Genomic DNA, 26321 nt, shown 5'->3' on the forward strand with positions numbered 1-26321 from the left:
CACCTAAGAATAATTGTGTGTTAATTAGAGTTCAACCAATAGTATTAAGTAGAACAAAAAAAATACTAAAAGGGATAAAGTATTAAATTGTACATCAATAGTGGGACATGCTCAATCGGACTTGCCCCAAATGGTGGAGTTAGAAATGTGCCAGGGGGTTCCAATTCAATCCCATCAAGGTTGCATGTACCAATGCCATCTCACTAGTCCAAGTGATCAATTTCAGTTCACAATTGATCATACTGATAGGTCTAAGAGTCAAAGGGATCACATAAACAAGACTAGTGTCTGCTAATACTAACTGATAGAATAAAAAAGGGAGAGAACAATCCAACATGGGAAGCTATATACACAGCAGACTCATAGAATGGCAGATGTCCTAAATAGCACTCTGGCCTCAGAATCAGCCCTTAAGGCACTCAGATCTGGCTGAAGAGCCCATGAGAGGCCGGCGCCACTGCTCAATAGGCTAATCCTCCACCTTGTGGTGCCGGCACCCTGGGTTCTAGTCCCGGTCGGGGCACCGGATTCTGTCCCAGTTGCCCCTCTTCCAGTCCAGCTCTCTGCTGTGGCCCGGGAGTGCAGTGGAGGATGGCCCAAGTCCTTGGGCCCTGCACCCACATGGGAGAGACCAGGAGAAGCACCTGGCTCCCGGCTTCAGATCAGCACGGTGCACCGGCCACAGCACGCCGGCTGCAGCGGCCATTGGAGGGTGAACCAACGGTAAAGGAAGACCTTTCTCTCTCTCTCTCACTGTCCACTCTGCCTGTCAAAAAAAAAAAAAAAAGCCCATGAGAGTATTTTAGGCATGGAAAGCCAAGACACTCTGGCAAAAAAAAAAAAAAAGAAAGAAAGAAAGAAAGAAAGAAAGAAAGAAAGAACTAAATGAAAGATCTCTGCGAGTGAGATCCCAGTAGAAAAAACGGGCCATCACAGAGGAGGTACTTTTCTCTGAAGGGAGGATAGAACTTCCACTTTGACTATGACCTTGTCTAAATAAGATCAAAGTAGGTGAACTCAAAAGGCTTCCTCATGACTAGAGCCTAGGGAGACTACTGATGCCATAAATAAGAATGTCAAATTGTTAAGTCAACAACAGGAGTCACTGTGTACTTACTCCTCATGTAGGATCTCTGTCCTTAATGTGTTGTTCAATGTGAATTAATGCTATAACTAGTACTGAAACAGTATTTTACACTTTATGTTCTGTGTGGGTGCAAACTGATGAAATCTTTACTTAATATATACTAAATCGATCTTCTGTATATAAAGAGAATTGAAAATGAATCTTGATGTGAATGGAATGGGAGAGGGAACGGGAGATGGGAGGGTTGCAGGTGGGAGGGAAGTTATGGGGGGGAACCATTGTAATCCATAAGCTGTACTTTGGAAAATTATATTTACTAAATAAAAGTTTTTAAAAAAGAAAAACAAAACAAAAAATATAAAGAGTTATTTTAGGAGCAGGCATTTGGCATAGCAGTTAAGCTGCTGCTTGGGACACCCTCATCCCATTTCAAGAGTGCCTAGATTCTAGTTCCTTTTTTTTTTTTTTTTTTTTTTTTTTTTGGACAGGCAGAGTGGACAGAGAGAGAGAGAGACAGAAAGGTCTTCCTTTTGCTGTTGGTTCACCCTCCAATGGCCGCCACGGCTGGCGCACTGCGGCCGGCGCACCGTGCTGGTCTGATGGCAGGAGCCAGGTGCTTTTCCTGGTCTCCCATGGGGTGCAGGGCCCAAGTACCTGGGCCATCCTCCACTGCACTCCCTGGCCACAGCAGAGGGCTGGCCTGGAAGAGGGGCAACCGGGACAGAATCCGGCGCCCCGACCGGGACTAGAACCCAGTGTGCCGGCGCCGCAAGGTGGAGGATTAGCCTAGTGAGCTGCGGTGCCGGCTAGATTCTAGTTCCTGTTCTACTTCCAGTCTAGCTTCTTGCTAATGGACGCCCCATACGGCAGCACATGATGGCTCAAGTGGTTGAGTCCCTGCCTTTGACTTTGTCAAGCCCTAGCTGTTGCAGACATTTGGGTAGTGAACCAGCAGGTGGCTTTTCTTTCTCTCTCCCTTTCAAATAAATTTAACCAATTTTGTGGGAAGAATATGTAGACATTTTAGAATAAAATTGTTCTGTATTTCCTCCCAAAACACAGCCTTTCCCATACGTGCCCCTCCCCCATACTCATCTGTAAAGTTTCTCTCTGCTGTGATGATTATTGCTAAGACCCCATCTTGTCCCTGAACTGCAGTGGCTTCCCAAGTGGGCTTTCCGCTTCTAGCATACTTCCCTCCAAACTAATTTCCACTCACTCCCCTGACACAAATCCTTTGATAACTTTCAAAACTGCTCTGGATAAATTCAGTTCCTCCTCCTATACCCACAAGACCCACTCTCCATAGTCTACCCTGCCTGTCTCTCCAGCTTCATCTTCCCCACTTTCCCCTCCATTCACTTTACATGGGCAAGTGGCCCCCTCCAAAGCCAGAGGGCTTTCATCCAGGTTGTTCAGTCTGTAACACCATCCCTGGCCCTCTGTGCCAAGTTCTTAATCCTGTGAGTCCTGCACTGACATCCCTATTGTCAGAATGTGTTTAGATGACCTAAAAGGCACTTATTAAATATTTATGGGAAAATGACTATTATTTGTTTTTGTTGCAGATGTTGAAGATGCAGAAAGTTGGTATGGAAAACCAGTGTCAAAAGAAAGAGCAGATGTAATTATCAAGTTAATTGAGAGCCAGATACAGACCAATAGCAATCTTGTGCCAAAACCCCCTATTGAGGATTCTCCTCAAGTCAGCATCACAGATATAAAGATGATCTCTTTGCCTGCTTACGAAATTGGCGACCGGGTAAGCAAGAAGGTGGATAATGGAACAAGATATTGTTCTGAATCTCCTACTGAGTACATAGAATTCTTATGATTTCTATAGAAGAACCAATTACTAGACTATGAGACATTTAATTAATGGTTATAAGCCAAAAAGATGAACTCACCTCTTTTAATAGCTATGCCCTTTTTTTTAATCTGCTTTCACACTTACTTAGGTCTGACTTTTTTTACTATCCAGTTGCTATTTATTATTGCCTTGTGTTCTTTGGCTTTTTCTTGCTTCCTGACTTTGGTCTGTGGCCTGATACTCTGCAATGCATGAAACTGCCGTGATTCTGAGTGTACACTAAGGATGGTGATAGGTGGACTGGTCTTTGGAACCCTGTCTTGGGATTAGACAAGGAGACAGGCAAATTAAAAACTAGTTCTTCAGAAAAGAGTCAAGGGACTGACCTTGTGGCACAGGGGATTAAGCTGCTGCTTGCGACACCATCATCCCATATCAGAGTGCCAGTGTGAGTCCCAGCTACTTCACTTCTGATCCAGCTTTCTGCTGATGATCCTGGGAGTGCAGCAGAAGATGGTCCAAGTTCGTGGGCCCCTGCCACCCAAATGGGAGACCCAGGTGGAGTTCCTTGCTCTTGGCTTCAGCCTGACCCTGACCTAGCTATTGTATGGCCATTTGGAAAGTGAACCAGTGGATGAAAGATCAATGTCAGTCTGTCTCTCTCTTTCTCTCACAGTTGTTCTGCTTTTCAAATAAATATTTTTTCTAGAGAGAACCAAATTACATGTGTAAATGTTTGAGTTTTTTGACTATTTTTAGAGACTTATTTTTATTTATTTGAAAGGCAAAGTTAGAGCAAGAGACAACAGAGTGATGTTCCAGGGCTGCTGCTGTGGCACAGCAGGTTAAAGCCCTGGCCTAAAGCGCCAGCATACCATATGAGCGCCAGTTCTAGTCCCAGCTGCTCTTCTTCCGATCCAGCTCTCTGCTATGGCCTGGGATTGCAGTAGAAGATGGCCCAAGTCCTTAGGCCCCTGCACCCATGTGGGAGACCCAGAAGAAGCTCCTGGCTCCTGGCTTTGGATCAGCACAGCTCCAGCCATTGCGGCCAGTTGGGGAATGAACCAGCAGATGGAAGACCTCTGTCTCTACCTCTCTTTGTAATTCTGTCTTTCAAATAAATAATTCTTTTAAAAAAGAGAATGATCTTCCACCTACTGAATTACTTCCCAAACAGCCACAGTAGCCAGGCCAAGAGCTTCTTCTGGGTTGCCCACAGGGGCCCAAGCACTTGGGCCATCTTTAACCGCTCTCCCAGGCACATTAACAGGGAGTTGGATCAGAAGTGGAGTAGCTGGGACATGGACCATTGTCCATACAGGATGCCGGTGTTGCAAGTGGCAGTTTAACCCACCATACCATGCCTTTTAGTTTTTTACCCATCATTTTTATATCCTACATTCTGGTATATTGTAACAGACATGAAGTATGCAGGACTTAAAAACCTAAAGAAAGGGGCCAGCATTACTGGAGGGGATAGTATGCTGCATGTCACACATCTAGGAAGAAAATCAAATCTCTAAAGTATGGCTTCTACTGAATTTGTTTTGCTTTCACAGCATGGTAAAACCAGAAATTACTAATTCACCACTGTATTACACCACTGTATTATTTAGTCAAAGGAGGAGGGAAAAGTAGGATCACATTTATACATGTAAACAGAATTAGTTCACAGAATTCAACATCATTTCTTGTTCTAAAAAAATTCTCTTAGGGGCTAGCACTGTGGTGCAGCAGGTTAAAGCCCCAGCCTGCAGTGCTGGCATCCCATATGGGCGCCAGTTTGAGTCCAGGCTGCTCTACTTCAATCCATCTCCCTGCTAATGCACCTGGAAAAGCAGCAAAGGGTGGCCCAAGTGCTTGGGCCTCTGCCATCCACATGGGAGACCTGGAAGAAACTCCTGGCTTTGGCCTGGCCCAGCCCCAGTTGTGGCCATTTAGGGAGTGAACTAGCAGATGGAAGACCTCTACCTCTCTCTACAACTCTGCCTTTCAAGTGAATAAAAGTAAATCTTTAAATACATACATACATACATGTATATATAATATTAACAAAATAAGACTGGTGAGATGCTAGTTTGATTATAGATCCAGATAACTGAAATCTAGAGCTATTTTCATGTGTAAGGGTGAAGTCATTTCTTGTTCATCTGGTAGAGTAACTCAGCCCCTCTGGAAGTGTTAGCCTTTGCAGTTGAATAACAAGAGTAGCTGGTATTGTGGCACAATGGGTTAAACCACTGCCAGTGATGCCAGCATGCATACGGGTGCCAGTTCAATCTCAGCTGCACCACTTCTGATTCAGCTCCCTATTAATGCACCTGGGAAAGCAATGGAGGATGGCCCAAGTGCTTAGGCCCCTGCTATCCACATGGGAGACTCCCAGATGGAGTTCAGGCTCCTGGCTTCCACCTGGCCTAGCCCTGATTGCTGCAGCCATTTGGAGAGTGAATCAGTGGAAGGAAGATCTCTGTCTCTCTCTCTGTGTGTCTCTTTCTGTATATCTGCCTTTCAAGTAAATCTTTAAAAAAAGAAGAGGGGGTCCAGCGCTGTGGCACAGTGGGTTAACACCCTGGCCTGAAGCGCCAGCATCCCATATGGTAACCGGTTCTAGTCTTGGCTGCTCCACTTCCAATCCAGCTCTCTGCTATGACCTGGGAAAGCAGTAGAAGATGGCCCAAGTCCTTGGGCCTCTGCACCCACATGGGAGACCCAGAAGAAGCTCCTGGCTCCTGGCTTTGGATCGGTGCAGCTCCATCTGGGGAGTGAACCAGCAGATGGAAGACAACTGTCTCTACCTCTCTGTCTCTGCCTCTCAAATAAATAAAATAAATCTTTTTTAAAAAAAAAGAGGAGGATCAAAAGCTGGTGTTGTGGAAAGCCCCAGTGCCTGCATCCTGTGTTGGAGTGCCAGTTCAAGTCCCCGCTGCTCTGCTTCTGATCTAGCTCCCTGCTACTGTGCCTAGGAAGGCAGCTGAACATGGCCTAAGTACTTGGGCCCCCACCACCCATGTGGAAGAAGACCCAGGTGGAGTTCCTGGCTCTTGCCTTCAGCCATTTGGAAGCTATTTGGGGAGTGAACCAGCAGATAGATCTCTTGTCTCTCCCTCTGTCACTCTGCCTTTCAAATAAATAAATGAACGCCTTATATATAAGAAATGCTCACCAAATGTTGGTGCATTGGCCATTTCTCAGAGTGCCTCCCAAAGCTGCTGCTGTTAGCCCTGGGGATGGTGGGATGGGATCAGGGGAAAATGGTGTCTTCCTTCAGTGCCCCACTAGAACTTTGGATTTTTGTACTGTACACACATTGCATTTTTTAAAAAAAATTAAATTGTTAAAAATTTGTTTATTTGAAAAGCATAGAGGGCTGGTGCTGTGGCACAGTAGGTTAATCCTCCACCTGCAGTGCTGGCATCCCATATGGGTGCCAGTTCTAGTCCCGGCTGCTCCTCTTCCAATCCAGCTCTCTGCTATGTCCTGGGAAAGCAGTAGAAGATGGCCCAAGTGCTTGGGCCCCTCACCCAAGTAGGAGACCTGGAAGAAGCTCCTGGCTTCGGATTGGCACAGCTCTGGCCGTTGTGGCCAATTGGGGAGTGCACCATCAGATGGAAGACCTCTCCCTCTCTGCCTCCCCCTCCCCCTCCGCCTCTGCCACACCACTCTCTGTAACCCTTTCAAATAAATAAATAAATCTTAAAAAAAAAGCATAGCACAGAAATAGCTCTCATCCACTGGTCTAAGAATATTTTCTTAAGATTTATTTATTTGGAGGGTGAACCAACGGCAAAGGAAGACCTTTTTCTCTCTCTCTCTTCACTGTCCACTCTGCCTGTCAAAAAAAAAAAAAAGATTTATTCATTTGAAAGGCAGAATAACAGAGATCTTCCAACCACTGATTTAGTCCCCAGATGTATGCAGTAGCCAGGGCTGGACCAGGTCAAAACCAGAAGGGGTTGGCATTGTGATGTAGCAGGTTTAGCCGCTGCCTGTAACACCAGCATCTCATATGGGCACCAGTTAGATTCCCAGCTGCTCCACTTCCCATCCAACTCCCTGCTAATGTGCCTGGGAAAGCAATGGAAGATTGCCTGAGTACTTGGGAGCCTGCAACCACATGGGAGACTCAGAAGAAGCTCCTGGTTCCTGACTTCAGCCTCGCCCAGTTATAGCCATTGGGGAGTAAACCAGTGGATGGAAGATTTCTGTCTCTCCCTTTCTCGTGTAATTTCCTTTCAAATATTTTTTAAAGCCAGAAAGCAGGAACTCCATGCAAGTCTCCCGTGTGGGTGGCAAGAATCTGAGTACTTGGGCCTTCATGTACTGCCCTCCCAGGGGCATTAGCAGGAAGCTGGATTAGAAGCAGAGAAACCAGGACTTAAAACTGGCACTGGCAGCTCTGCTGTGGCCAGGGAGTGCAGTGGAGGATGGACCAAGTCCTTGGGCCCTGCACCCCATGGGAGACCAGGATAAGTACCTGGCTCCTGCCATTGGATCTGCGTGGTGTGCCGGCTGCAGCGCGCCAGCCGCGGCGGCCATTGGAGGGTGAACCAACGGCAAAGGAAGACCTTTCTCTCTGTCTCACTCTCTCACTGTCCACTCTGCCTGTCAAAAAAAAAAAAACTGGCACTGGCATGTCCTAAGTGGCAGCTCAGCCTGCTGCAGCACAATGCCCACTCCTAAGAATTGTTTTTGTAGCACCTGGTTGCAGAAAGAAGGCAAATAAAAGGCAAACCTTGTGTGTTTTTTTAAACAGTTTTATTGATACGTAATTCATATATCATGTAATTTACCCATTTAAAGTATACAATTCTGACCTGATTGTGTAGTCATCAAGAAAATAAAGTCAGTGTTACATTTCCAGTACCCTAGAAAGAACTTTGATGCATTAGCAGTTGCTCTGTTTCTAATCTCCAGCTCCAGGAAACCACTGAGTATCTTTAGTCTCTGGACTTGCCTATTCTGGGCATTTCACTTGAGTGGGGTCATACAGTGTGTGATCTTTAGTGTCTGACTTTCCTTTAGCAATGTTTTCAACATCCATCCACACTGTAGCATGTATCAGTACTTAATTCCTTTTCATGGTCAGATAATATTTCATTGTATTAATATATACCACAATATCTATTCATCTGTTGAGACATTTGGTTTGGCTATTTTGGCTATTACACCTTTTGGCTATTTTGTGTATGTCTTTGTACAGGTAATACACTTTTTCCTGGGTATATGGCTAGGAGTACAATTACTGGGTCATACTCAATTTTAATTCTATGTTTACATTTAGTTCTATGTATGATAGTTTGGGGATTACCAAACTTTTTCAATGAAAAAGTTAACATTGTAAAGATGTCAGTTCTTCCCTAAGTTAATTTATAGATTCAGTCCAATCTCATGGAGTATCCTAATGGAATTCTTTATTAGTGATACCATGGTTCTAACGTTAGATATTTTGTTTTTGCAATGAGTATTATCAGTTATATAATTTATATTTTTATGAATTTATTTATTTGAAAGCCAAAGTGACAAGAAGAGACAGAGACAGATGTTCCAGCTGCTGGTTCACATCTCAAATGCCTGCAACAGTCAGGGGTGAGCCAGGCCAAAGCCCAGAGCCAGGAACTCCTTCTGGGTCTCTCACGTGGGTGTCAGGGACTCAAGTACTTGGTCCAACACCTGCCTCCTAGTCATGTTAGCAGGAAGCTTGTTCGGAAACACGAAGTAGCTGGGACTCAAACCAGACATCCCACAGGGTGGCCTAACTCACCGTGCCACAATACCAGCCCCCAGTTCTGTAACTTAAAAAAATCACTCAGACATTTGTATTTTGGGAAAAAATTTTAAAAGTTTTAATAAACTTTATGGATGGGACAGGGAATATATTGAGTTGAAGTAAATTTTTCAAATAAAATGGCATCTGTAAGCTTTGGATGAGAGACCAATTAATGTAGCAGAGCAATTTAAAAAGTATACCAAGACAAATTAACATCTGAAATTCTGTTGAGTTATGAAGTGTTACGTGCTTGAGAACTAGAAATAGGAGGATATTAACCAGAAAGAGCATGAGCTGAAAACAAGTTAAGTAGCACATCAATTGTGTAGGGGACGTTTTTGAGAAGTTGATACCCAATGAACCAGGTATGGGTTTAAGATAAGCTAGTAGCTCACGTGTATGATCTTACAAAAGATCACTGGTGAGTCCCAAGTTTACCTTTTTTTAAGATTTATTTGAAAGGCAGAGTTAGAGTGGGGGAGAGAGGTCTTTCATCTGCTGGTTCACTCCCGTATGGCCAGGGTTGCACCAGGCTGAAACTGGGAGCTTCCTCTCTGGGTCTCCCATGTAGATTCAGGGACCCAAGCACTTGGGCCATCTTCTGCTATTTTCCCAGGTGCGTTAGCAAGGAGCTGGATCAGAAGTGTAGCAGCCAGGACTCGAAGTGGCGCTCATATGGGATGATAGCATTGTAGGTGGCGGTTTAACACACTGTGCTACAGCACTGGCCTTGGAAGTTCACCTACTTCATCAACATAGGTGACTGTAAATCTACAAAATGGTTCTTTTCTTCTAAATGCATTTCATGAAATGCTACCACTTGACTTTCTCGTAGGTGGCTACTCGGAAAGCCTGTGGTTTGGCTCTAGCCAAACTGGGTTATGCAAATGACAGAGTCGTTGTGCTGGATGGTGACACCAAGAATGCTACTTTCTCCGAAATATTCAAGAAAGAGCACCCTGAGCGCTTCATTGACTGTTTTCTTGCTGAGCAAAACATGGTGAGTGTTCTGTTTGAGTCTCTGGGGTCTTCTCATGGACTGTTATGGCCCACCCTGCAATTCAGTTTTTTTGCCATTCATAAAAGCAAAGGGACTGGAGAGCAAATAGTTGGACTGAGTTTGAAAGGTAGCTTCTAGGTGTTCTAGGAGGGATGTGGTGGACTGCACCTTCTTCAGGTTGTCTAAGGGCAGCATACTGAGGACCACAGCCAGTGGGACCTCTGGGCCTAGTGCCCTCTGACCCCAGGGGTCAAGGCCCATATCAACTTGAGCTTGCTAGGAACTTTTTCTGCCCTGTCCAGGCTCTCACTAGGCCATCTTTTTATTTTTTTTTTAAGATTTATTTTATTTATTTGAAAGACAGAATTACAGAGAGAGGTAGAGACACAGAGAGAGGTGTCTTCCATCCGATGGTTCACTCCCCAAATGGCCACAACAGCCGGAGCTGTGCTGATCTGAAGCCAAGAGCAGGAGCTTCTTCCAGGTCTTCCACGTGGGTGCAGGGACCCAAGGACTTGGGCCATCTTCCACTGCTATCCCAGGCCATAGCAGAGAGCTAGCAGCCAGGACTAGAACCGACTTAAGGCCAGGGCTTTAACTCACTGCGCCACAGCACTGGCCCCAAACTAAGCCATCTTAAAACCACCCAGAGGCACATAGATTGAAGAGCTTCTGGGATGTGGTTTTTCTCAACATAGCACAGGCCTGATAAGTTACAGGTATGCAAATATTACACTAATTGCAGCCTCAAGAATACCAGTAGGTTAGAGCTGGTGCATTGGGTAAAGCTGTTCTGCTATCTGTGCCTACTGCCTCCCCAGGAAAGCAGCTCATGCTGGCAACTGCTTGAACACCAAAGCCCTGTTGTACCCATCTCCTGTCTTTCAGTCACAGAAGCTAAAAATAGTACTGTGTAATTCAGTGAGTTTTCTTCTAGTCAGAAAACCACAGGGTAGCAGATTTCATGTGACCACAGAGAGATTTTATTTGAAACGAGTAGTATTTAAAACTTTTTAGGCATGAGCATTTGGCCTAGCAGTCAAGATGCTGGTTTCCCATATGGGAGCACCTGGTTCCATTCCTGGCTCTGGCTCCTGACTCCAGCTCCCTGCCAACGGAGGCCTAGTAGTGATGCCTCAAGTGATTGGGTTCCTGCCACTCAAGTAGGAGACCTGAGTTGAGTTCCTGGCCCCCACCCTTGGGTCCTCACAGGCATTTGGGGAATGAGCCATCAGATAGGATCTGTGTGTGTGTGTGTGTGTGTGTGCGTGTCTATCTGCCTATCAAATAAATAAATAAATACAATTTTTTTTTACAGAGTGGACAGTGAGAGACAGAGAGAAAGGTCTTCCTTTGCCGTTGGTTCACCCTCCAATGGCCGCCGCGGCTGGCACACCGCGCTGATCCGATGGCAGGAGCCAGGTACTTCTCCTGGTCTCCCATGGGGTGCAGGGCCCAAGCACTTGGGACATCCTCCACTGCACTCCCGGGCCACAGCAGAGGGCTGGCCTGGAAGAGGGGCAACCGGGACAGAATCCGGCGCCCCGACCGGGACTAGAACCCGGTGTGCCAGCGCCGCAAGGCGGAGGATTAGCCTAGTGAGCCACGGCGCCGGCTACAAATACAAATTTTTAAAGGAAAACAAATTTCAGATTAGTTGCCAGCATTTAAAAACCAAGAGACTTTATAGAGAAGCCAAATTTCTGGATTATTTTGAAAGTGAAATGCACTGCCAGCATGGACCAGCATTGCCCTGTGAGGACAGTTAGCTGGATTCCACTGGCAGCCCAGTGTAGCTGGTGTTCACAGCCAGCTCTCCGTGGGCCTTGGGTTTCATGCTGTACTGGCCTGCTTATTCCTCCCTGGTGTGTCTTGACTCTGTCGCTGTGGGTTTTGGAGCATCCCTGTTCGGTGAAGTAGGTCACCACAATTTTAAGAATGTGTGTGTGTTTCCATGGGTCCCATTAAGCTATTTTCATTTTGGGTGGGAAAAAAATGCACTCCAAGTTTTTGGATTGACTCTCCTAACAAAAAACTTGCTCCCTTACTTGTTGGTGGCTTCAGCCACCTACAAATACTCTGTGCCTGCTGAAATGTTCTCACTATTGGAAGAAAACCAGTGAAGCAGCAGCCAGCAGGTAGTATTCAGTGCTGTGCTGAAAGAGGTGGCTACAGAAAGAGTGTGGCTGTGGACAACCAGGGATAGCCTGTTGGAAGAGAGGACATTTAAGCTGAACCTCTGATGACAAGAAGTGCCCTTGACAGGTGTAGGGTTGGCATTCCCAGCAGAAGGCATGGCCAGCTCTAAGGCAGACCCAAATTCGGGGTGGTCAGGAGCAGAGGGAAGGCCAAGTTGCAGGAGCCTGAGGAGCACACAGGAAGTTGCTCAGAAAGGTCTGTGGGGGCCCATCAAAAGGGGTCTCAAGGGCCACTTTTGGCATCCCTGGGTCCTTGCCATTTGCTGGAAAACCATCAGAGGGCTTTAGGCATAAAAGCAACAGTATGTGTTCCAAGACACTGCAGTGTGGAGAGTGGGGGAGAGAGAGACGAGGTGAAGGAGCTGAGGCTCGGACTGAAGCAACAGGGCCAGTGGGACGCCAGGGTCGGGGGGTATATCGTCCAGAGCACCACATGAGAGCTGTAATCTCGAGAGGTTGACCAGACTGGGGAAGAGTGGGTTGGGGGCACCATCAGGAGCTCTCTGGGGTCACTAAGGAGATATGGGCATCAGATAGTTGCCAGTAGATGAGCTAGCTGTCCACAGATTTGTTTGCTCTCCAAGCCACTGAATATGTTTGTTTGTTTTGACAGGCAGAGTTAGAGAGACAGAAAGGTCTTCCTTCCTTTGGTTCACCCCCCAAATGGCCGCTATGGCCGGCGTGCTGCACTGATCCAAAGCCAGGAGCCAGGTGCTTCCTCCTGGTCTCCATGCGAGTGCAGGGCCCAAGCACTTGGGCCATCCTCCACTGCACTCCCGGGTCACAGCAGAGAGCTGGACTGGAACAGGAGCAACCGGGACTAGAACCCGGGGTGCCGGCACCGCAGGCGGAGGATTAGCCAAGTGAGCTGCAGTGCCGGCCTGAATATGTTTTTGTTTTTGTTTTTTTGACAGAGTGGACAGTGAGAGAGAGAGACAGAGAAAGGTCTCCCTGTCTTACCGTTGGTTCACCCTCCAATGGCCGCCACGGCCGGTGCACTGTGGCCGGCGCACCGCGCTGATCCGAAGCCAGGAGCCAGGTGCCTCTCCTGGTCTCCCATGCGGGTGCAGGGCCCAAGGACTTGGGCCATCCTCCACTGCCTTCCCGGGCCACAGCAGAGAGCTGGCCTGGAAGAGGGGCAACCGGAACAGAATCCGGCGCCCCAACCAGGACTAGAACCCGGTGTGCCGGCGCCACAGGCAGAGGATTAGCCTAGTGAGCCCCGGCGCCGGCCCTGAATATGTTTTTCTAATCAGTGTATCTCTTTGCCTAGTATTAAGTTAAAATCTACATTTTAAAAAGAGATGTATTTTGTTACTTATGTATTTGGAAGAGCAATAGAGACAAAAGGGGAGAGATCTTCCGTGGCCACAGCAGTCAGCATTGGGCCAGGCTGAAGCCAGGAACTGGAATCTCCATCTGGGTCTCCCACATGGGTCTCATGGACCCAAACACTTGGGCCATCTACGCCTTACCCAGGTGCATTAGCAGGGAGCTGGATCAACAGACCAGTGCTCTAATGTGGGGTGCTTGTATCACAAGCAGCTGCTGAACTACTTGTCACAGCGCTGGCCTCAACATCTAAACAGTGAATTTAAATAGTTGCAAAGGATGCGATTGTCTAGATACTGAAAATTTTTATATTTTAAATTAATATTTAAAGTATTCAATTAAAGATTACACCAAGACAGTTTTCTTTGTGAGAAAGTAAATCCCTCATTTTCTGCTTGAGTTCTTCTTTCCCTTCCCTTTCTCCAGGCTATCTTTATGCATGAAAGCCTTTTCTTGGTCATCCTGTCCTTCTTTTTAACAAAAATTTGTATACAAGTTGATAGCTTCTTGTAAGTTTCATACACCTGTAGGCCTCTGAGCATGAACATTTTTCCTTATGGAGTGAGCTGTGGTTATTGTTACTCACGGAAAAGTGGAATTAAATGATAAGTTTGGGGTGGGCATTTAGCCTGGTGGTTGAGGTGCTGGTTAAAACATCTGCATGCCATATTGGAGGACTGGGTTTTGATGCTTGCCTCCAGTTCCTTATTCCAGCTTCCTGCTAATGTGGACCCAGGAAAGCAGCAGTGATGGCTCAAGTGGTTGGATTCCTGCTACCCAATGTGGGACACCTGGATTGGGCTCCCAGCTCCCAGTTTTGGCCTGGCTGTTGGAAGCTTTTGGGAAGTAAACCAAAAGATAGGATCTATCTCGCTCTCTACCTCTCTCTTCCTCTCAAATAAATATAGAAAAATTTTTAAGATGCTTGTTTTGGTATAAAAAATTTGAAACCTAGGGCCAGTGTTGTAGCATAATGTATTGATCTGGCACCTGCAAATGCCAGCATCCCAGGCAGGCATCAGTTCATGCCCTGGCTGCTCTACTTCCAATCTAGCTCCCTGCTGATGCACCTGGGAAAGCAGCAGAGGGTGGTCCGAGTCCTAGGGCCCTTGCACCTACATAGGAGAATTGGATGAAGCTCCTGGCTTAGGCCTGGCCCAGCCCTGGTGATTGTGGCTATTTGGGAAGTGAACCAGCAGATGGAAGATCTCTGTCTTACACATATTTCTGTGATACACACGCATTATGAACTTTTGGAAGTACCGTCATATGCCAATGGATAAATATATTTATAATTTGAATGAAATATGGCTTACAGCGAATTCTGTTCCTGTTTTTCATTTCAATGATGTTAAATGCTAAGAAACCTTGTTCACATAAGTACCAAGATACTTGAAAAAGTTCATGTAAAATAGAAACAGAAGGTGAGTATTTCAGTACAAGATAATTTTGAAATCCATGTATGGTTTTTCTGTTAACGTGTTTCCCAAGAACTTTTTGAAGTTCCCTCATAAGTAGATGAAAATGGGAGTTTTGTTGTAGGAATGTCATTCGGTTTTTTTTTTTAAGAAAAAAATATTTATTCAAAAGGCAGAGTTACAGAGGCAGAGAGAGAGGTCTTCCACCTGCTGGCTCACCCCCCCCCCCAAGATGGCTGCAATGGCCAGAACTGCGCCAATCAGAAGCCAGGAACCAGAGCTTCTTCTGGTTCTCCCATGCAAGTGCAGGGCCCCAAGGACTTGGGCTATCCTCCACTGCCCTCCCAGGCCATAGCAAAGAGCTGTATTAGAAGTTGAGCGGCCGAGACTCGAACCAGCGCCCATGTGGGATGCCAGCACTGCAGGCAGCAGCTCCACCTGCTACACCATAGCACTGGCCCTCATCATTCAGTTCTTTAAATTTGTTGCCAATTATAAGTTGAAATTCACAGTGATTATTCATTTAAAATTGTTTGTGGGGGAACAGGCATTTGGTTTAGTGGTTAAGATGCTGGTTGGGGCACTGGCCCTCCCGTATTATAGTACCTGAGTTTATTATCTTCTAGTTCCTCTCCTGATTTCAGCTTATGCACCCTGGGAGACAGTGGAATGGCTCAAATAATTGGGTTCCTGCTGCCCACACGAGAGACCTGGATTGAATTCCAGCTCCCGCCAGTGAACATTTAGGGAGTGAAGCCACAGATGGGATATCTCTCTCTCTTCCCCTCCCACCCTCCCTCCCTTTTTAAATAAATAAGTAGATAGGTAATCTTTTATAAACCATTTTATTTATTTTTAAGAGTCGACAATACTATTAGGTTCTCTTTCAGTTTTGTCGAAAGTAAAGAATTGGTAATCACCTTACTTGACAGAAGGATCTGTCCTCCAATCATTTAAGTTCTTGACTTTCTCAACGCCAGCATGTTTATTTCAAATTGTCCTTAGATTGGTCTGGAAATTTTATACTCACAAGATGTGAGTGAGGGGCATGCCTTTTTGAAGTTGGGTTGATATAAGGTGATTTTTTAAGATTTATTTTTTATTCATATGAAAGGCAGAGTTACAGAGAGAGGGGAAGAAATAGAAATATCTTCCATCCGCTGGTTCACTCCCCAAATAGCCGCAATGGCCAGGGCTGGGCCAGACCAAAGCCAGGAGCCAAGATGTTCATCCAGGTCTCCCACATGGGTGCAGGGGCCCAAGTACTTGGGCCATATTTTGTTGCTTTCTCAGGTACATTAGCAGGGAGCTGGACTGGAAGTGGAGCAGCCAGGACTTGAACCGGTGCCCACATGGGATGCCGAGATTGCAGGTGGCAGCTTAGCCCGCTACGCCACAACACTGGTCCCAGTAGAAGATGATTCTTAAGGAGATAGTGGGAAACAAGTCTACAGTCCCTTCTCTGGCAGATGAATGTAGCACCAAGTCTATAGTGAGTCACAGATCTTGACTTTGGAATCAGTCATGACCACATTCCCCTTGGAAAATCTTTGCTTACCCTCTCCAGTCTGAAGTCTACTGGACTATATGAGCATGGAGTTCAAGGGGAGGTAAGTTTCAAGTTGAAGTCATGACCATGATGTGGATCAGAATAGTAAGGGACCATCAGAGAGCCAGGACTGTATTGGACCTTCCCAGGACCAGAAGGTAAAGGAGGAAGTCAGGGAACGTGGAGCCCTGAGGACTCACTGCAGCAGCCTGTGGGAAAGATGTGGTGAGGCAGGAGGACTGGGCCAGTTAGCACATTGCAGAAACTTCGAGAAGGAGATGCCTGGAGGAAGGCAGGGCCTGGTAGTTGTGCCAAATGTTGACAAGAAGTCACGTGAGATGCCAGCCAAGGTGGCAGCTTAAAGGTCCCTCTTGGGAATGGCAGCCGAGATGGGGTTAAAGCTGGAAGAGAGTGGAAGATGAGCAAGCAGGGACAGTGAGTGGACAGCTTTTTGTTTTCTGTGAAGAAGATACCCACGTGGGACAGTGAAGGGAAGACAAGGCCAGCTGGCAGAGTGGAGATGGAAAGTAGTGGTGTGTCCTTGGTAGTGGAATGATCCAGGGAAGGGAGCTGGTGATGGAGTACAGGTGGGGAAGTGCTAATGCATAATTAGCAGGACCTTTGAGCACACCAGAGGAGACAAGATTCAAGATGAGCAGCAGGCCAGTCATCCTTAGGGGGTTCAGGGCTATGCATGGGGAGGGGCGGGGCAAACTATTCCCTTTCTGTTCCCCGGGAGGTGAGGGTTCACTCTGAGCAGGAAGAGTGGTGGATGGAGAAGGCTTGGGAAAAAAAATTGAGAAATGGAGAGGAAACAGGCTAGGCCTGCAGAGCCGCAGTTGGGTTAATGCAGAGTCAAAGTCATCGTGGGACCATGCAGTCTAAACTGGGGAGCAGGGATGTTCTAACTCACATTCTTTGTGTTGCAGGTGAACGTGGCACTGGGCTGTGCCATCCGTGGTCGGACCATAGCTTTTGCAAGCACCTTTGCCACCTTTTTGACCCGAGCATTCAGTCAGCTGCGGTTGGGAGCCACCTGTGAAAGCAGCATCTGCCTTATTGGCTCCCACTGTGGGGTGACCGCGGGTATGAGTTCCAAAGGCTGCCATCTTAATAGCCTCTCTCCTTACAAAGAAAGATTTTTGTGTGATACCTTGAGCTTGAACTTTTGAGTTCCTCCTTTTTTAAAAGCTACGTTGGGTTTTGTAAGTGTTCGGATATTCTGGGTGGCTTTTGAAGTGTACCTCCTGGTGTTGCTGTGCAGTGTACACCCTTGCACTCACTATGAAGTACTTCATGAGCACCTCTTCTGTGCCTTGCTCCTACTAGATAGGATTAGGGACAGCACAGAGTCCCAGGGTTCCTGTCCACCCTCGGTATGGCGGCAGTGGAATGGGATAAGCAATGTGGGCAGAGGGGAGAGAGGAGGACTTTGAGCAGCTAGACAGCCTGCTCAGAAAGAATAGAGGGAGCCCTCGAGGAAGGTGGGGTCAGTGCAGAACAGCAATGCTGCCAGTGCAGCCAGTGTTCTGGGGCTGTTGACCTGGCTGAGCAAGCTAGACATTTCTGGGCAGCGGGAACACAGGCCACTTGAGAGGGTTGGGACGAGGTATGTGCTGCTGGTGGGGCAGGGGAGTCAAGTGTGGACTTGAGTGAGTCTGAGAAAAGAGGCCGATGCTGCTGAGAAATGGAGTGTCCCAGAACATGTGAACAGCAAAACTGAGTGTCTAGGGGTTGTGTTCATGAATGACCGAGATGATTCACCTGACCAGCTTGTGATGGGGCAGGCCCTCTAGATACATACGATGGCTCACATTTGTCCTAGAATCCAGAGGTGTGTGTTAGGGAGCAAGTGACGACGTGGGGGATGAGGCTGAATAAGATAACCTGGCTGAATCAGGGAAACTTGGCTGGGTGTGTGAAGCTGAGGGAGAGCAGAGAGTAGGGCGCCGTGGCAGCCGGCAGCAGCAACTTGCAGTTGGGCCAGGCACAGAGCCTGGGGACTGGCCCAGAGTTGTTGCCACGGGCTAGATCAGTGAAGAAGTGTCTCCTGGAGTTGGGGCCCTCCAACTCAAAGAGGAGCAGAGTTTCTGAGGTTAGGTTTCAGTCCTAGGCAAGGCAGTGTGCACAGTGACAGCCCCCTTCCAAGCCGAGGGGCTCAGCTGTCCTTCGTACACTCAGATTTGTCTTTCCATGGTGCTTCTCCCTTGGTTCCCAAGTATACCCTAAGGGTGCCCTGAGTAAGAACCATAGCCCTCAGGGTGCTCCAGAGGGGTGCTGCACTCAACTACTCAGAAGGCCTTGAGAAATGCATATGATGACTTACAAGAGCAGAGAAAAAGGACAGCCTGGGGGAACTCTCCTAAGGAGAAAGCTGTGGGCTGAGACTTGGTGGCAGCAAGGACAACACCTGAAGAGAAGTGCACTGAATCAGTTTGGTCAGGAATGCTGAGTGACCAACTCGCAGAGACGGCTTTCAGTGCTCAAGGGCAGCCTGTCCACACGGTTAGCAATGAGATCTCAAGGTGGGATGTCCCGCTAATGAGTTACAGTGACTGTGTCATTGGCTGTTTTCTGGGGTTCTGTAGTTCAAGAGCAGGAAGGGTTGCATTGCTTCTCAAAAGTGAGGGAGGTGGAGGCAGGTTCCTGGTGGCGTTTGTTACGTATGCTCATAGTTTTGTTGGATTGTGGCTTTCGCAGGTGAGGACAGCCCATCCCAGATGGCCCTAGAGGACCTGGCCATGTTCCGAACCATTCCCAACTGCACTATTTTCTATCCAAGTGATGCTGTCTCTACCGAGAATGCTGTCTGTCTGGCAGCCAACACCAGGGTATGTTTAAAGGGATTCTAGTTCAGACAGAAAATGTGTCTGGGCTCAGCCACTACTTTGGTACTGATGATCAGATTTCCACACCCCCACCCCACTTCATTCCTCAGCAGATGATTCAGAGGCATCCTGGACAAAACCTAGCAGCCCCTCTCTTTCAGGGCTCAGTGCTAGAACCAGGAGCACTCTGAGCATTCGGAACTACAAGAAGGTTAATGAAAGATGTTTACCGAGTCCTAGGAGTCGGCCCTAGGCAGGGCCCAGACTGGAGTGCTGACCCACCAGTGGGCAGCTGCTGTGGGGCCGTAGGACTTCAGACACACCGCAGTGCTGGAGTAGGGTGGTAGTCACTATGCACACAACCCCCAGACTCTGGTCCTGGCTTGCCCTCAGAAGCAGAAGGCCCCAGCCTTGCTGCTCTCCTAAAAGACTTCAGGCATGGAAAGTCTGTCCAGAAGCTAGCTGTGAGGGAGACTAGGGAGTGTAGTCTTTATCTTTTCAGCCCCTCCAACTAATGCTCAGCGCACTCCCCTCACCAGCTCTACCCACACCCCCAACACCTTGCCTATAACTCCTGTACTATAAGATGGGCATGGCTGGGGCAGACCATATAGGCTCCCTTTCGAAGCAGGTGTAACACATGTGGACAGCCCGTTCCTTGGTTTTTAAAAAAATTACTTGATATTTGAAAGGTTGATACAGATTCCACATCTTCTGGTTCACTTTCCAATTGCTTAAAAACCAGAGCTGGGCCATACCAAAGCCAGGAGCCAGGACAATCCGGGTCTCCCGTGTGGGTGACAGGAACCCAAGTACTTGAGCCATCACACGCTATCCCCCAGGGTGCATATTAGCAGGAAGTGCATCAGGAGCGGAGCTAGGACTTGAACTGAAGCACTCCAGTATGGGATGCAGGCATCCTGAGTGCTGGCTCAGCTGCTGTACCATCCGCCTGTCCCTGATTCTTTTTTTCAAAAAGTGGACCCACACCGTGTGTGTTTTTCTAATGATTGGTTTTTTATTTGTTACATCTGGGCAAATGTTTTATGATTTTATACATGCCATAAGATGCTATTTATAGAACATTCAGAAGAACCAAAATCAGAATACATAGTAGAAATCAGAGTAGAGTTTACTTTCAAGGGGTGGACAGAGTGACTGAAAAGAGGCCTGGGGGAGTTCTCTGGGCTGGGGGCACACTGTCTGCACTTCGGTGATGACTGCACGTGTCTGCCTCATCAGAAATTGCGGTGTGCTGCCCTTAGGGCCTATGCATGTTCCTGAGGCTGAGTTAACACCTCAAAATGACATTGAGGGAAGCTGGCTCATGGTGGGGGAGTAAACAAAAGCAGTGTTTGTTTATTGGGATACTAGTTTACAATGTATGTTTAAATCTGCATGTAAATTAACAAATACTTTTAAGTAGTCACTTGGGTATTAAATACTCCTAAATGTTTGTGTTCAAGTTGATGATAAAAACCTATTTACATCTTATTGGGGAAAATGTGAGTCATTTCCTATTCAGATGTCTAAAGTCTTTCTGAGGATGAAGTATCATAAGTTATTGTGACAAAAGTGAACTTTTGTTTAACGTTGAGTTCTGAGATTTCTATTTCCATGTGAGACAGGGCTCCCTCCCCGAGTTTCTGCTCTGTGGATACAGAACTAGTCATTGTGTATTTGGTAGATCTTTCCTGAGTCAGGAAAAGCGACAGTGTGCAAAGCTTCCTAGTCCTGCTTGGACTTTGGCCTGGCTCAATAGCACGATCAGAGGACTTGGGACCTGTTTTCCAGTGGTCATATATGCTTATCCCTCACCCCAAAGCATTTGCTCCACTTTTAGTTTGAAAAAGAACTGTTGAGGGCTCCCTTCCCCGCCAACTTTTTTCCAAGGTTTCTGAGTTCCATGTTTTTGGTCTCTAAACTGTGGCTCTGGTCTTCATCTGTACCCTAGGGAATGTGCTTCATTCGCACCAGCCAGCCAGAAACTCCAGTTATTTACAGCCCGCAAGAAACCTTCAAGATTGGAAGAGCCAAGGTGAGGGCTTCGGGTCTCCAGCTGTGGGAGACAGCTGTTCTAGACCTTGCGCGAGGTACCCCCACAGTAGTCGGAAGCACCATCCTTTCTCTGCTTTCATTTTTCACAACATCATGTGTGACCTTTACCTGCTTCTCAGGAAGAAACCCTCTACCAGTTGCCACTTGAACTGCACCTTTCTGCTTTCCAAATGATGTCTCTTTTCCTTAAGACTCTTAAAGTAATAGCAGTTGGAAGGCACTTGAGTGTCTTGGCTGTAATTTGTACACACAGAAACCATTTCAAATGACCACTAGATCTGCTGGGTTCACTTATAGAAAAGGGACGAGCTATGTTGCCCCTGTAATTCTGAGGTTGACTTGGCACGTGGGGGTACAGCCTCACCAGTAGGCATGCTGATAAAGGTTGCTGACTGCTGGGCACTTCCTGCCTCTGGTGTTCTCAGAAAAGCCCTGAGAAGCCCAGAGCATCAGCCCTGTTTGTAGATGAAGGTAAGAGAAGGGAAGCAGCTTGCTAGGGGGTTCATAGTTCCTGAGCAGCAAGCCGAGGGTTCAGGTTCAGGCAGTGAGCCCAGCCTTTTGGGCCTGCCCACCAAGCTCCACCTCCTGCTCGGCCTGGTTTTTAAAGCCAGGCATGGGGAAAACCAGAAAGTTCTATGGAGTGAGTAAATAAATGACGTGGCTCACGGACATTTTGGCATGTCTTTTTCTCGAGGTAGGAGAGTTTGTAGAACATAAAGTACAGCTTATCCACTCCTGCCTCAGAATCAACCCTTGGGACATTCGGATCTGACTAAAAGGTCCATGAGAGTCTCACAGGCATGGAAAGCCATGACATGGTGGCAAAAAAACAATCTAAATGAAGGATCCTGGTGAACAACACTCCAGCAGAAGGATCAGGCCATCAAGGAGAGAGGCGCCTTTCTCTGAAGGGAGGAAGGAACCTCCACTGTGATATGGCCTTGACTAAACAAATTCAGAGTTGATGAACTCAAGGGGCTTCCATAGCCTAGACAGCTCATAGCAAGAGTCTCGGGTGATTGCTGACGTCATAAATAAGAGTGCCAATTGTTAAATCAACAACGGGAGTCACTGGGTTCATGCTCCCCTCGCAGGATCTCTGTCCTTAATATGTTTATCTATGAAACTCAAAAACACTACTAGTCGAACAATACCCTATACCTGGTTCGGTTGTGTGAGTGCAACCTGTTGAAATCCCTGCTTAGTATATACTAAATTGATCTTCGGTATATGAAGGTAACCGAAAATGAAACGTGATGGGGGGGGGAGGGGAGAGGAAGTGGGTGAGGGGAGGGCCACGGGAGGGAGGTCGGTCGGGGGGAAGCCACAACAATGCAAAAGATGCATTTTATATTCTACTTAAAACTATTGGTTGAGCTCTGTAATTAATACACAATTACTCTTAGGTGTTTAATTAATGCTATAACTAGTACTCAAATAGTATTTTACACTTTATGTTTCTGTGTGGGAGCAAAATGTAATCTTTACTTAACATACGCTAAATTGATCTTCTGTATATAAAGATAATTGAAAATTAATTGTGATGTGAAGGGGAAGGGGAGAGGGAGTGGGAGAGGGGAGCGTTGTGGATGGGAGGGAAGACACGGGGTGGGGGGAGGCTATTGTGGTCCATAAGCTGTACTTTGGAAATTTATGCTCATTAAATAAATTAAAAAAAAAAAGAAAAGTAAAAAAAAAAAGTACAGCTTATCAAAGAGCTTGCCTTGAATTTTAAAAGCATCTAATTCAGCTTTTAAAAAACAGTGGATTGTTTTTTTAAATTAATTAACTTGCTTACTTGAGGGATAGAGAAAGAGCTCCCATCCGCTGGTTCACTCCCCAAACACCCACAGCAGTCAGGGTTGGGCTGGCTGAAGCCATAAACTGGCTTGCCACATAGGTAGAGGAACCCAGCAATTTGGACCATCGTCACTGCCTCCCCAGGTTTGCATCAGCAGGAAGCTGGAGTCAGGAGAGAGAGGAATCGAACCCAGGCACTCCAGTGTGAGATGTGGGTGTCTTAACTGGTGTCCTAACTGCTGAGCCAAACGCCTGCCCCTGCTGTGAATTGTTAAGGAGTGAGAGTGTTAGGAGTGGAGAAGGCAGTGTAGCAGAGCGCCCTCCATTCTGAGATGCACTGCAGACATACTAACCACAGCATTTTGTTTGTTGCTGCTATACCAGGTTGTCCGCCAAAGTGTCAATGACAAGGTCACAGTTATTGGAGCTGGAGTTACTCTCCATGAAGCCTTACTGGCTGCTGATGGTCTTTCTAAAGAAGGTCAGTTGGTTGTGTGTCAACATTGAAGTTCAGGCTGGGGAGAGGTAGGACTTCAGCTACCTGGTATGCTCCAGTTGGTCTTTCTGCTTTTATGTCTGCATGTTCTTTTTTATTAAAATAACTTTCTAATTGGAAAACAATTATTTTATTTGAAAGGCAGTGAGGGAAAGAGACGGACAGATGGAGATCTCCTATTCTGGTTCAGCTGCTTCAAATGCCTGCAGCAGGCAGGGCTGAGCCAGGCTAAAACCAGGAACTGGGAATTCAAATCTGGGTCTTCCACATGGGTGTCAGGTTGCAAGTACTTGAGCCATCGCCTGGTGCCCCCCAGGGTATATATAAACAGGACACTGGAATTGGGAGCAGAACCAGGTCTTGAACCCAAGTACTCTCATGTAGGATTTGAAGCCTGCTTTATTATATTGAGCTAATTATTGCTGTTTCCAAGTCTATGTTTTTTTTTAATTTATTGGAGAAACAGAGCTCCCATCCACTGGTGTACTCCCCAGATGCCTGTAATGGCCTGAGCAGGGCCAAGGCCAAAGCCAGTAATGCAGTCCAGGTCTCCCACTTGGGTGATAGGAACCCAAGTTACTTCACCCATCACTACTGTTGCTAGAGTCTGTACCGGCGGGAACTGGAGTCAGGAGCTAGAGCCAGAGATTAAAGCCAGAGCACTGCAGTGTGGGACTTGGGCATCCTCACCTGCTTTTAACCACTAGGATAAATGCCTCCCCTATTTTCCAGGTATTTTTATCCGTGTCATCGACCTGTTTACTATTAAACCCCTGGATACTGCCACCATCATCTCCAGTGCAAGAGTCACAGGCGGCCTGATTATCACAGTGGAAGATCACTGCCCAGAAGGTGTGTGCAGCGTGGGGAGTGGTTTTTGAGTTTGTGTAGGCAGGAAGTGTATTTTTCTTGTTGGAAAAGTGCTGAGCTCATGGCTATCACCTCCAGTCTCCCACTCACCCAGCGCCCTTTTATCATTACTCGTTTCCAGTGTATCCATGTAGGTGTGTCTCTTCCCACATAGATTGCTTCCTTTGGGGTGGGGCCACATCCATGGCATTCGTGTGGCCCCAGCACAGGGCGTAGGGCCCGGTCACTGGGGTAGGTCAGAGGCTACTCAGCATTGTGAATGGGAAGGAGACCAGAAAGCTTGCTCACTAGCCACCTCTGCCCCCAGAAGGACCAGTGCCTGGCAAGCAGAGAACACAGTGAATGCACAAAAGTGCATGCCAGGGAGAGGAGCTTGGGTGGGGTTTGGGCCTGGGAAGGTTAGGTAGGGCAAGCAGTGTGGTGCTGTGAGGAGTTTCACGTGGCAGGGCCCCCAGAGCAGCAGCATGATGGGTGATTAATTCTCTGGAAGGGCCTCCAGCTGCACATGGGGACTGGAGAAGCCCCTCCTCAGGCTCCTCCCACTGGGAGGGGCACAGCCCAAAAGGCTTCCCACCGGGACTTTGCTCAGGGACAGCAGCAGCTTGAGACGTCTACTTGCGAATGAGAACTCCCGGGGCAGACAGTGAGGGCTTTCAGGCTTGGGGACCCTTTTTCCTGCCAAGGGCCATTTGGACACTTACAACATCACTTGTGGGCTGTATAAAACGATCCACTTACAAACGAGCCTGCTAGAGATGTTTTGAATACGCTTGGAGTCCCACCTGCCGTTGCCTTGGCAGGGCCGGGCCAAATGGTTTTATGGGCCTTACACAGCCCACAGGCCACATGTTCCCCACACCTGGGCGTGGATCAGTGACTAGTGAAGACACTTTCCCCTGGGGACCAACCAATTCCAAGGCCATCATGGGGCTTCCAGGCTGAACAGGCACTCCCAGAAAAGAGCCTAACTCCCTTTGCTTCCTTCCCCAGGTGGCCTTGGGGAAGCTGTGTGTGCTGCCGTCGCCATGGAGCCTGACATTGTGGTTCATCAGCTGGCCGTGGCAGGAGTGCCCCGGAGCAGGAAACCTAGTGAGCTGCTGGATGTGTTTGGAATCAGTGCTAGACACATCATGGTGTCCGTGAAATGCGTTTTAAAGAGCTAAAGTGCCTGTTGGCTTTGGCCTTAGAAGACTGGCCCCTTTGCCTTACATTTCTGCTTATTCTACAACAATCCTTTAAAGCCTATACTGTTGTACTACTTAAAAAGTACAACCATTAGCATCTTTTTTCATCCCTAATTCTTTAGTTCAACTTAACTACCTTTAAAAAAAAAATCATACTTACATAGCCAAACTCATTTAAGTGCAAAATAGCTAACGAAACAACTACTTGCTACAAGTGTTCTGATGTGCCTACAGCTAACTGGGTAGAGGATCAGTGTGGAGATGACAGCTTGACTGTATGTTCCTTATAGGTGAAGTGGGAGTTGAGTTGTAGGCGTGAGCCCAGGTTTACAGCAGCCCTCGCACTGTGACGTAGCACTGATGTCTCCAGTGTACGTCCCACGTGCTGCCCTCCTACCTGCAGCTCCCTGGGTGATGTGTGACTGCGGTTGCCCTGGAATTGCTGCGAGCCTCTGCCTTCATCTCCCCTCCACGGCGCAGAGGCGCTGGAGCAGCAGAAGCTGTTACGATGTCTTGTGCTGCTCGTGGTGACTGTTCTGTAAAGAGATGAGGGCACGGCTGGTTTCAGTTTCCACACCACACTGTTAATAAAGCATTTCAAAAGCAGCTGCCTTATTCAGCTTGTTTCTTCTATGGGATTTGGTTTCTCCAGAATAAAGTCTTAAGGGAATATCTTGTATGTAAACCAGAGAGGGCACATGGTCTCCAACAGCCCTGGAAAAGGCTCGTGGCCTTTGAATATGCCGCTCACTGGAGAACAAGAGATACAAGAGATGGCCTGAAAAGCTTTTCTGGAGCCTCCTTTTAATTGCAAGCAAATCCACCTTGTGGTTGCAGTACAGGGGATGTGCCAGCCAGGTCAGGATGGGCCTTAGATTTAAAACTCCACTTCAGGTTACACTGCCTGTGTCTGGGGTGTCT

General features: G+C 47.3%; 1 protein-coding gene across 1 annotated transcript in view; it reads left to right on the forward strand.

Annotated features, from left to right (window-relative positions):
* The window catches only part of TKTL1 (transketolase like 1), a 37727-nt gene extending 11721 nt beyond the window's left edge, over positions 1–26006 (forward strand). Inside the window, exons 6-13 of the mRNA XM_008250299.5 lie at positions 2656–2849; positions 9503–9667; positions 17094–17250; positions 18865–18995; positions 20947–21030; positions 23235–23331; positions 24079–24198; positions 25207–26006. Coding sequence (XP_008248521.5) covers positions 2656–2849; positions 9503–9667; positions 17094–17250; positions 18865–18995; positions 20947–21030; positions 23235–23331; positions 24079–24198; positions 25207–25379 — 1121 coding nt within the window. The 3' untranslated portion in view covers positions 25380–26006. The remainder of the gene's footprint in view (positions 1–2655; positions 2850–9502; positions 9668–17093; positions 17251–18864; positions 18996–20946; positions 21031–23234; positions 23332–24078; positions 24199–25206) is intronic.
* Positions 26007–26321: the final 315 nt, after the last annotated feature.

This window comes from Oryctolagus cuniculus, chromosome X (assembly GCF_051225735.1).
Source record: "Oryctolagus cuniculus isolate XC-2025 breed Fujian yellow rabbit chromosome X, ASM5122573v1, whole genome shotgun sequence".
Lineage (NCBI taxonomy): Eukaryota > Metazoa > Chordata > Mammalia > Lagomorpha > Leporidae > Oryctolagus > Oryctolagus cuniculus.